Here is a 12,237-nt window from a genome sequence, read left to right as displayed (position 1 = left end):
AGCGGGTGCGTGGTAAAATTTATCTACAGATCAGGGTAACAACCTCATCTTCACCAGATACACTGCATTACAAACTGCAAAAACACAGGCAACATAGGCAAGGAATCCATGATTCATATTTTAAAGCAGGGGTGTCCAACCTTGGCAACTTTAAGGTGTGTGGACTTCAACTCCCAGAATTCCCCAGCCAGCATGTGCTGGCTGGGATATTCTGGGAGTTGAAGTCCACACACCTTAAAGTTGCCAAGGTTGGACACTCCTGTTTTAAAGCATCCAGTGAGCATTAACTTGCTTATTTCCTACTCTATGTAATCCATTTTTGCATATTCCGAGTAATATAATGTTCAGCATTAGTTTCTTTTCTTTAAATAAAAGTACAAAATATCTAAAGAATGCACATGGAATAAAGATATTAATTGGTGTCTTTTTAAAAAGAACACTGCAACAAAATTGAATAATAAATTACATATATTTAAACAACACTGTTAATTAAATGTTTTGCATTTATGTCATAAAAATTTACTTTCCCCCAAGTGTATGAATGTTTTATCAAAACAATAAATAAATATGTATGCTTACCCTCTGTATTCTATGTATTTATAAATACATCCTGCAATTAGCATGGCAACCAAGGCATAGTACCAAGAGCAAATAAACATCAAAGCAAGACACAAACTCATTCCCAAGAATGAAAGAGTCCTGAAAGGAAACATGTTCTTAGTTGGTCATATTTATGTATAAGTTTTACTTAATCTAACACAATGACAAGAGTTTCTAAACTAACAGTATTCAATATACATGCTTAACAGAATAATGCAAATAGAACAATTAATCATATTGCTAATGCTTGGTTTTTATCAAGGAACTCCAGGTAATGTATAATAATCCTAAGTGAGATGGTTTCAATGTTATAAAATGAACTGGTGTCCACAAATTGTAAGGCAAAATTTATAACATAAAGCTGTCTCTCTAAATAGGAAAACGTAAAGACTTAAAATTATTCTAAAGATGTACCCATAAGCCACTTTTCTTTTGGAAATATATGCATGTTCCATCAGATGCTGATTCTTTCTAATCTACAGTATTCTTTTTCATACTACAAAGAAAACAGCATCAGCTGGTTTCTTATATATTTTAATTTGATTGTCACCTCCCAAGCCTTGCATGGTTTGGGATATGTGCACTTCTCTCTATAATATCTGCCCACTTAAAATATAGTAGGGTGGTTCACTCTATGTATTCCTTTGCTCCACTATCATTTTTGGGAATTATACAAGTGGACCTTCTCAAATGCTACCGTGTTTCTCAGAAAATAAGGCCAGGCCTTATATTCTTTTGACCCCTGAAAAAATGGCTAGGCCGTCTTTTCGGGGATGACTTAATTTCTCTTCCCCACCGCACCCTCGCCTAGAGTGCCCCGTGGGCAGCCATGCCTCGCCACCAGCCGCTCCTAATGGCCAATCATGGCGGAGCGTGGAGAGACCCCTACCCGCACCAAGCGCCTTTGCTGCAGACCTGGGTATGGTGCTGGGTGCAAGTGGGGGGGCGGGGCTGCGGCGGCGGCATGGATGTCAGCCTTGGTGGTGGTGGGCCACTTTGCACTGCGCCCACCACTGTTGCTTCCTCCGCCGCTGTTGCTTTCCCTTCTGCCCATGCGCTGCCGAATTTGGAGTGCTGCACATTCCTCCACCAGCAGCGTTTCAGCTGCTTCTTGGGCGGGGAAGCTGTAGCTTCCACAGTTCCCGCCGGTGTTGGAGCCTCTCTCACCAGCGCCGTCTTCAACAACGGCAGCAGAGGTGAGACAGACCCCGCTGCCGACGAGAACTGCCTGCCCTCCCACAGGGGCATCGCTTTGATTGATGGCAACTGAGTCAACAAGGTTCTGCAAGTTGGTGAGTCTTTCGGGGTTGGGTGGGTGGAAGTGGCGGCGGAAGGGTGATGCCATTGTTTCTCTCCCCCCCTCCCAATGCCTTCCTTTGCTTCCCACCCTAGAGCTTTGGGTCATGGTCTCGTCACTTGTACATTCGAGCGCTCTCCCCTTGCTCCAGCCGCCTGAAACCCCCCCGTGGACCTTTTCCCCCCTCTTTATGTTTTCTTTACTCTCATTCCGTCAGTTCCCTAAGAATACAAACTGGCTGGGCAGCTTCCTCCCCACCCCTCCTGGTAGTTTTAAAAAGGGAACCATCTATCCACTTTGCCCTTCAAGCTGAGGCAAACCTTCCAATCCAAACAAAAGAGAAAGGGAATCATCCTACAGACTCTTAGCACCAAGCTTCCCAGAGGATTCTCCCAAAAGATCCACCCCAAAGGAGGATTCACCCCTTTAAATGCACTCCCCTCCTTTGGGGTGAATTCTTTGATGAATCCTCCTTTGGGGTGGATCCTTTGGGAGAATCCTCTGGGAAGCTTGGTGCTCCTAAGGGCAAGTCCCCCCCCCAATTTTACATGTTTTAAACTAGGCCTAAATTTGGGGGGAGGGGCTTAATTTCACCTTATGCCTAGAAAACATGCTGGGTCTTCCTATTGGGGGGGCGTATTTTTGGAGAAACATGGTTATCCCTATTTTAAGAAGCAATATTCCCCCAAATGTCTACGTGGAGGCCTCCCTTCTGCTTAAAAAATTCCATTAAATCCTGGCTAATTCATCAGGCCATGGATGCAGAAAAGGATGTGTTCCTTCTAGGAAAAAAAGCTGTCTTTTGCTTGGTTACTAATGAATGAATCAGTTTTCCAGTACAATATATTTCTATATATTATTGTTGTTGTTGTTATAAATTTGGGGTGATGCTAATCTGCATCATTTGTTTTAATCTAATTTACAAGGATTAAAAGTATACCATACCAGTCAAAGCTGATTTCATTCACATTGGTTTTATAAGACCCAGTGACATAAATTCATACTTAAATGCTCTGTACTAAATTTCCAGTGCAACCCACTACTAGATTTCTAATATTCATTAGAAATCTAGTAGTGGGTTGCACTGGAAATTTATAGACTTATTTTTATAGACTTATTTTTATTTTTAGATTTCTAATACAAGTCTATAAATTTTTTAGAAACGTTTATAAGTGAAATTGTGTATGTGAAGTCTATTTAAACTCTTAATTTGTGCAGTGAGATATACTTCCAACTACTATATTCTGTTGTCAAAAATAATACTTTGTTCTTGTTATCGATTTCCCTGCTCTCCTCTGAAACAGTAGGAAATAACTCTTCCCTTTATTTCTTATACAAAATTGTATTCTCTTATAGAGTGTTGAAATAAAGAAGCAAATAAAAGTATTTTATAACCAAAAATATAAGTTATCTTAAAATACAATGAATTCATAAATCAAATGCTTCCAGAATTAAATTAGTAAAGAACATGATGTACCAGTGATAATATTTGAAACGAGGCCTCCAGTTTGGTGTTCGGAGGAGAGTCTGAACTGCACATGCCAAATTCACAAACAGATAGCACATAAGGAAAAACCTAGAAAAAAAACATGTTTATAATTCAAATGAATAGCACTATTCACTCAAGACATGGGAACAGAGATAGTCCAGTGAAAGAAAAAGAAGGCGGCAAGGTTACAGATAGCAATTGCAATCTTAAAAGATTTCTGATGGTATAACAAGCTAGTCCAGACAATTTTTGTAATAAAGTGACGAGGCATGTGATTTGTTGCCTTTCTGCAGTTTCAAAAAAGCAAAGGCTCCTTTCAGACGAAGACAGAAACTGAATTTTGAGATATTAAAAAAGAGACAAGTGTGTGATTCTATATTACACTTCACAACATTAAATAAAAAGGGCATTGTTCCATAATATACTATAACGCCTATCCCAATTTTGTGTTTTATGAGTTTGATGCTCACTAATCGAAAGAAAGTAAAAGGCTGGTAGTGATCTTTGTCAGTAAGAGAGACAGGAAACCTTTTCCTGAATCTAATTCTGTGGGGAAAGTCTAAACAGATACACACAACCTGGACATATCACCTTTAAAGGAGGAATCTTCAGGGCCACCCTAAACAGGAAACCTACATTTCTTGGTATGGTCTCTCTATTGTGGGGTTATGAATGTGCTGCAACCTCATGCCATACAAAATGACTGAAAATGTACACAATAAGAGTGCTTGGTAGTGCAGTGCTACCATCCAGATTCAAAGGGCAAACAGTGACCAGGAGATTTGTGAGCACAAACCTAGTATTAAACACATATCTTTTTTTTTTCATATAAGCACTTCTCCCAACAATTTTGGCTCTGTGTCATCTTAGCGGCTGCAGATGGGAAATGCCTGATTGAATGACTATTATAAGTGGAGTGAGTGCTCGGTTAGTAGTCCCAGACCATGTACAAGGTGCAGTTTCTCTTACTTTCTCGGAGTAGTATTCTCAAATCATCACCAGTGTATATATTGTTACAAATTTAATTGAGAATTTGTGTTAAATTTCCAGGAGAAATATTTAATCCATCTTTCATTTTCTTTTTTTCCCAATCTGCCTACCCAATTGTTACTGTCTGATATTGTTTTTTAATATAAAATTATTTATTATCTATCATTTTGATGTAACTGAACATCATACTATCTCTTGTATCTGTTATTTCAGTAGTCTTCTTTTTATGTAAGAATGACTCCTTAAAATATTTTATTTTGTCTAGTATTCTTCAGATTCAGGTTTTATTAAAGCAATTCTATTCCTTTTAAAGTTGTCCTATTAATTTTGTCTTTTTGATATTGTCTCTGGAACTCCTTATGACTTGGTACCCTTTGCTGGAGTGCTTACTAAAAGTAAGACTGCAATTTTTAAATGATTTTAAGATAAATTGCAAGACAAACATGTTAAAATCTACATAGACATACGTACATGGAGAGTATTGGAGCCACACTATCCAGAGAAGCAATAAGAATTCCAATCTCACAAATAAATGCAGTGAGGAGCAAAGCCCATGTAGGTTCTCCATTTGCTTTCCCATGACCAAACACCTTAAAAAAACATAACTGTGTTTTACTGAAAAGATACAATATACTCAGTTCAAATATAATTATCAACTGCAGTAAATTATCTTCTATAATTTTTGAAAGTCACAAATCTGAAGCAGCTTAATTCAAAACAAGTATATATTTCAAGCTTAGATTGGCATATCGTTTTTGGAATAATGGTAGACTTAAAATGGCAATTAGGACTCAAAATTCCATCACTAAGTGATGGCTATTCCAGTAACCCCAGTTGCCATTGTTAACTGAGTCCGATGATCAACTCCCTGCCCTCTTCCCACAACCAAGTCAGGAAAGAAGCCAGCAGGAAATTGCAAATCCCAGGCAGTTCACAAGTAGGCCAGCAGGCAGATATGTGGCTGCTGCCAGAAGGATGCACAAAGAGACAAGGGAGGCACAGTGAGGCTCAGGACAGAATGCATAGGTGTGTGCAAGAGAGGCACACACTAAGCATGGGGGAAGGTATTCAAAAGTGTGCCATGAAGAAGGCATGCAGGGGTGTGTGAATGAAGTGCGGCAAGGCTCAGAGTTGCAAGGGAGGTGCACTGAGGCTCAGGTAAGATGCACAAATGGCTAGCAAAAGCGAGCACTAAAATATGCAGGTAGTAAAGAAAACGTGGCAGAGAGGAGACCTCTTTGTATGGTGAGTGAGTCTGGCATGGCAGGATGGGAGTGGGGAAGCAATTGTAAGGAACAGTGAGCGGGATAGGCGGGATGTGCCTCTGCGGTTGTTCGCAAGAATGAACGACTGCTGTGGTGCTGCAACATTTGTAATTTTTGGGACAATGTCATAAATATTTGGGAAGGTGTTAGAGCGTAACTTTGAACTATCACTAAGTGAACTGTTGTAACTTAAGGATTGCCTGTATTATTATCACAGAATATTTGGAACATATATAGTAATTTGTTTGACTTGGTTAGCATGTTATATATGAAAGTCAATGAGGTTGTAAACTATTAGCATTCATGAGAACTAAAGCCATTTTTGGATTCTTCAATAGTCCAGTTATTTTTAAACTTGGTACTTGATACTGTATATCTCTAAGACTAAGTCAATTTCCCCCCAAAATAAATAACCAAATAAAAGTGCTGTGGTTGGTGGATCATGTTAACTAACTGTCAGACCTACAGGCTTGTCAATCTTCACAGAATCCATTTCCTACTTTCTCTGTGGACTTGTCTGGGCAAAACTGCAGGAATTTGGGGCTGTGTATCCCACTCAAAGGAGGAACATTGTCAACATGGTTCTATGCTTTCCAAACAACCGCAGCTTCTCTCTGGCGGTCTAACATTCCCATACTTTGGTAATTCTTGTAGCAGGTAGTCCATTATTGAACAACACATGCTTTACCAGACTTATAAACACTGAATAAAATTAGGCTCAGAGAGTGAAAAGGAGACATGCGTATGGCACTAACAGATTAGGAGACCAAGATTTGGGTTGTAAAATTCTGGACATTTATTAGATTTCCCAAAGAGATACTAAAAACTAATTTTCATTGCAGTTGTCCAGATTTTTGTGGCTCAAATCTAGTAAATGTATAATAAATGTTAAACTAGGTTTCCAGCTACTTATAATAACTTCTATTCTACTGAACATAGTCAATAAACTGCAGGAACAGCTCAGTATTGTAGATCAATATGATAATTGCAATTTTACAATGTGAAGACAGTAATTCACTCTGACTACATTTGATCCCTGTATCATGAGCCTGAAAATTTCACTTTGGTGTCTTATCCTACAAGCATAAAAACAGATAATATGACTCAATTTAATGATGCATACTTGATTTGCCTTGATCTTTCCTCCCCCGCCCCTTCTAATTTTAGCATCATTTCTTCACTTGTCTGGGAATAACAGCTCCAGTGTGGTTGTGACTAGCATAGACTGTGACCTATACAATGCACATACGTTGCCATTCTGATGGTGATGTGATGAAAAGAATACCCTTTGCAACAGACAAACATGACAGCAGCAACTGTTGCAGCAGTTATAGTTAGCAAGCAGCAGCAACAGACTTATTGTACTGTCCCCTGCTTTATTTAGCCCAGCTGAATTGCTCTGAAAGCCACAGCGGGTGAAATGAGGTAAAAGGATTGCTGCTCTGAACAGGCAACCATCAGTTAATTATTTAGCGCGATCTACGTAAGTAACATATATCATCTGGTTCTTGGCCCCATCTCCTCTCCACCCAGTTAATCTAAAGAGTTCAGTTGTGCTTTTCAGTAGCAAGAAGGTGTCACAATCAATGGCTGGCTTAACACAGTAGCCACAATGTGTTCCATTTGACATTCCAATTCATACAGGAGAATAGAAATGTGGCATTCTTTAGGATATGGAAATTCAGCAAAGCCAATTTGAACAGGGTGCTCTGATTCTCAAGGAAGAGGTAGACCATGAAGACATTTTTCCTGCAGGTCTATGATCAATCATTCATCTTTTCACAACTCCTTCTTTTTTGGGGGGGGAGGGGGGGGGGCTACTTAATACAGCGTGAGGGAAAAAAGTGGGATGAAAATTCATTATTTTCTTGCAACCAGAGGCTGTTATGGCTCTTCTCCTTTGATATCATGTGATCCAATAATCTCAACCTGATATGGTATCAGATCTTCTCTTGCATCATAAGGCTTGAATGTCATTTTCTCTTAAAGGCTATGACTACCTTAGAAACCTCTCAATAAATCTAGTTACCACCATCCGTAGAAGTGGAGCAAAACTACAGTTAAACAAAGATATCCACCAAATAGATTCCTTTTACAGCAAAGATGTAAAAACAAACCAACAAACACAGAAATTCACCTGAAGAAATGGAACAATGCCATCTCTTGCAATTGCTTGCAGTAGCCGGGGAGCACCAGTGAGACTCTGAAGACCAGCACCACATGTGGAAAAGAATGAACCAATTACAATAACCCATGGAGAGGGCCATGCCAACGTACCAATCACTAGGTTTCCATTAACTGCTTGTCCAAATCTTGTGGGAAAGAACACATGCAACATTAAACAAACAAGGAGAGCTAAATAAATTATACAAACAAAATAACTAACTCAATTTAAAAAAAAAACTCCTTTCAAAAAAATGTAGAGGTGTGGGCATACACACATTTCTTATGATAAACAAAAATGCAGCTGAGGAAAGACATCTGTTTCTCCCCCTTCCCCCCAAATAAAAGCTGCTTTTGAGTTCTCTAGTATTTTATTTTCTCATTCCACACATTCATTCAGTTATAATATTATATCCTAATTTTAAATACATAATTTTAAAAAGAATTAGAGAAAAGGTCTTTCTACATACTTGTCTCTCAAAACCACGCCTTCTATGCAGGCTCCAAAAAGAATTATACAGGAAAGATCTGTGAAATATGATTCAAGGAACTTTGAAGCAAACAAAATTGGGAGAGGTGCTCTTTAATATTCTGTGTACACCAGGATTATGGAACGTTTTTGAAGAAAACAATAATTGTATTGAGAAAGAGTTGAGTATCTAATTAATTCGATCATAGGAATTATCACTTTTGTATTTAGCTCTCTATTGTTTTCACACATACATAAAATAAAAATATGCAAGGAAAGCTCTTTTCCACATAACATTTCAAAACTGTACTATTGTTCTGACCCATGCCCTTTTTCAACAAATCAAACACAATCCAAAAGGAACAGAAAATTTGTAATGCTTTTACAAAATAATCAGCTGTGATAAGCACAAGTCTTACCAAACTGTGCACAAGTCTTGCCAAGCTGTGCACAAGTCTTGCCAAACTGTGCGAGACTTGCCAAAAGATAAAAGACATAATTTTCAAAATAAGAGTATTCAAATACAAAACTCAGGATACTGGAATGTCCACGAGGCTGGAGTTTCAAAACGTCTTTGCCTTCTGCAAAGGTTAGTTTCACAGCTGGCTTTTATCTTCTTGAAGGAGGGGCCATTACCTTGCAGCCTTACTCCAGAGTCGCCCGTGCTGTTGTAACTGCTCTTTCCTCTGAGCAATCCTCTGCTCACGCACACTTAGCACAGGTTCCTCGGGAACCTCATCACTGCTGCCAGCCCCCACGATCTCTGAAGGCAGCAGTCCACTTCCTAATGGTCCTGGCCCCTCATCTGAGTCCTCGCTCTCCTCAGCTGTCTGCACCTACTGACGGCTAACCACAACTATTTGTAATGTGCTAATAGGTGTTTTTCTTATAATCTCACAATATACATTAAATCCTTCTAGTGTAGATCTGATATCTATTTAATGTAACTTTTATCAGTCTTATCTAATTTTAGATTTTATTGATTTTTTACTTATGAGACAAAGTATGTATGTCAAATAATTTACTCAGTTTATTCATTCCTATTCAATGATTTCAGCTCGTAGTCTGGTTAACTTTAATTTTAGATTTTTACATAAATAAAAATCTAAAGCTTAAATGAAATATTTACAATTCTGCAAAAACTAGAATTTGCTGTAATATACTGTATTAGTTATTTGTTTTGGAGTATATACAGTACAAATGGCTAACTATATTCTAGTATATGTATTAAATACAGAAATAAAGTTCGGATGTTCTTGAAATTGCATAAAAAGGATACAGATAAATGATGTTGTTGAGATGGCTAAAATTGTTCCAGTTGGAATAGATTTTTGAGCATCCCGAAGATCTCCAGACCGATTTGAACCTGCCATAATACCTAAATACAAGGACAAAATAATCCATTAAAAATGTCATTAAGGAACAGAGCAATCTATTTAGTTCATTATTTGAACTGAAGTGAATGCACTAAGAAGTTAAATGTTTATATAAATAGCAACAAACTAAGCTTAACCCACATTCACATTCATTCATTGAGAAAATTAGGCAATGATCAATTATGATTTAAAACAAAATTCAAATACAGACTATCAGAAAACAGGAAAGTAAATAAACAAGATTTGGGAAAGTAGAAGGAGAGTAATTATTTTTCAATATGTAGAAGGGTATCGACAGGTATGTTTTTTATTCTTCCTCATTGGCTAGTTGGTTTATTTATTTGGATTTATATGGCTGCCCATTCACTCTCAGTTACTCTAGGAGGCTTACAAACAATAAAAACCCCAATATAAAAAGAATAAAAATCAGTAATTCCCCCAAGTGTGTTCGTTCTACTTATGAATAGGCCATCTCTGTTGCATTTTCTCTCTGTAAAAATAGAATTCAGTTACTTAATTGACTCCCAAATTATTTTTCATTTATACACATTAATATTTTGTAAGAGGATATGCTTATTGATTATAACAGATGACTATAAAACAAAGGAATTACATAATCTGAACCCAAAGCAGATACAAAAAGCCGCACAAAATACAATTTAGCACTCAGGAAATTTTTTTTTTTAATAAAGGTAGTTGTACTTTTGCCTATTTAACCCATGGAAGTACAAGCAGAATGAGGGTCTACTTAATACCTTAATTCCCCGTTAGGGAATAGGTATCCACCTTTCAGAAAACGTGCTGTAAATAGTTTACGTGTAAGATGTATGTGTGCACCTACACTGTCACAAACATAAATCCTCTTCAAATTTTCCCAACACCTAGCAGCAGACTCTTCTCCATGAATATGGACTAACTATTTGTCACTCAGTGTTAGTCCAATAATACAAAGAGCTCATTCGTTGTTCCATTTAAAATTAGCAAACTTTTTGGCATCGTCCTCATTATTTGGATCCCAAGCATTTACATCCAGTGGATCCTAAACTTCAGCCCATAACCCTTCCCTATGCAGAGGTAAACTGCACTTCAAAGACCAGGAAACATAGTTTGTTCCATCCAACCGGGTTATCAGTGATAGACTTGTTGAGGGGTCTTGTGCCATCTTTACCAGGAGGGTAACCCACAATTAAACAGTAAACAGCTGTGTGTATACGGTACTGTGTATTCACACTAACTCTCAGTTATCTGAGTCTGGTATAAACTGGGCCCATAACCAGTGTTGAGGTATTCCCCGTTAGGAAAATGAGTGCACTCAGGGAAACGTAGTGAGAGTGGTGAGGAATAACACACAACCAGCATATAGATATACTGAATAGTAAAATGTAGGTTTTACTTCCAGTAAACAGGTAAACAAAGTCCAACAAACAGTCCAAATCATACATAGTTAAAGCAGGTAGTATTCAATACAATCAGTCCAGGTATAATTCAAAAACGAAGTCAAATATCATAAACAAAGTTCAATGAACGGAGTTTGCTAGCAGTTTGCAAGACTCACAGCAATCCAAGCAGAACGACGGTCAGGCAAAAGGCAATAGGGAAATGCAAGAAGAGAACAAACCAGGTTTCTGGCTCCATCTTATGGCCGTCAGAGGAATCTCAGCCAATCATAATTACAGCACTCTCTTAAAGATATAACAATATTAAATAACTAACCTGGTTTATATATTGCCAACCCAAGTGTTAGGTGACTATCATTCCTAACAATACCACCACACAATAAATCAATTTGCTGAAATCCACTGGAAAGAAACAATTTTGCTTGTATTGTACATGACTACAAATTCCTTATAACTCTTATATTAAAACTGCAACGAAATAAACAAGCATGAATCCTCTTATTCAACTTAAGGGATGGCCAACAGGAATATTTTTTCAGTGGGAGTATTTATTTACCATTGAAGCATGATTAATTTCTGAATAATATGCACATATATGCCAAAGGTTGAAACTGAAATCTACCTTAATTTGCCATGAACAATGATATATAAGATGACAGTGCAAGAGTTCAAACTGTCTATTACTGGAGATGTTTCAGACAATTTATTGTTAAGAATGTGTAACCATGATGACCATATGACATTTCAACAGTATCTTTTACATGAGGGAACACATTCAGATACTCTCTTTCATTACTCAGAGAAATCAAAGGAACGCAGGAGCCACATTTTAAGGCACAGTAAAAGCCGCTGACAAATTCCCAATTTAATTTCTACCGTGGCATAAAGCATGATCAGATATTTTCTGTCATTACTAAGTTTAATGTTTCCTTTTTAATTAGATTATATTTCAAATCAGGGACAGTAAAACTGAAGACAGTGGAAAAGAACTAATGTCTCCATTAGTGAACATAGATTATATGATGAACAGCAAAGTTTTTTCAGGAATTACTCAGGTAAATTTAAAATAAGCAAATTTTTTAGGTAATCCAACACGCATGCTAATTTCTAGAACATGTTTTGCCTATATGAAATTATGAGATATGGAACAAACATACTCCATGGACAGAAGACAATTATTAATAATGCTAT

The 12,237-nt window shown here is 37.6% G+C and overlaps 1 protein-coding gene across 6 annotated transcripts in view; it reads right to left on the bottom strand.

The window, feature by feature from the left end:
• SLC12A7 (solute carrier family 12 member 7) overlaps positions 1-12,237 on the bottom strand; it is a 108,266-nt gene that overhangs the window by 31,443 nt on the left and 64,586 nt on the right. For all 6 annotated transcript variants that reach the window (XM_026701020.2, XM_087930683.1, XM_026701019.2 and 3 more), the window contains exons 10-15: positions 9,553-9,651; positions 8,275-8,332; positions 7,779-7,953; positions 4,848-4,966; positions 3,375-3,473; positions 580-699 (exon numbers count right to left, since the gene is read on the bottom strand). In XM_026701020.2, coding sequence (XP_026556805.1) covers positions 580-699; positions 3,375-3,473; positions 4,848-4,966; positions 7,779-7,953; positions 8,275-8,332; positions 9,553-9,651 — 670 coding nt within the window. The remainder of the gene's footprint in view (positions 1-579; positions 700-3,374; positions 3,474-4,847; positions 4,967-7,778; positions 7,954-8,274; positions 8,333-9,552; positions 9,652-12,237) is intronic.

The sequence above is a fragment of the Pseudonaja textilis genome, chromosome 3 (genome assembly GCF_049901715.1).
Source record: "Pseudonaja textilis isolate UNSWEBS1 chromosome 3, rPseTex1.2, whole genome shotgun sequence".
Classification (NCBI taxonomy): domain Eukaryota; kingdom Metazoa; phylum Chordata; class Lepidosauria; order Squamata; family Elapidae; genus Pseudonaja; species Pseudonaja textilis.
The sequence above is the reverse complement of the archived record's forward strand: the minus strand, read 5'-3'. Positions and strand labels throughout refer to the sequence as shown.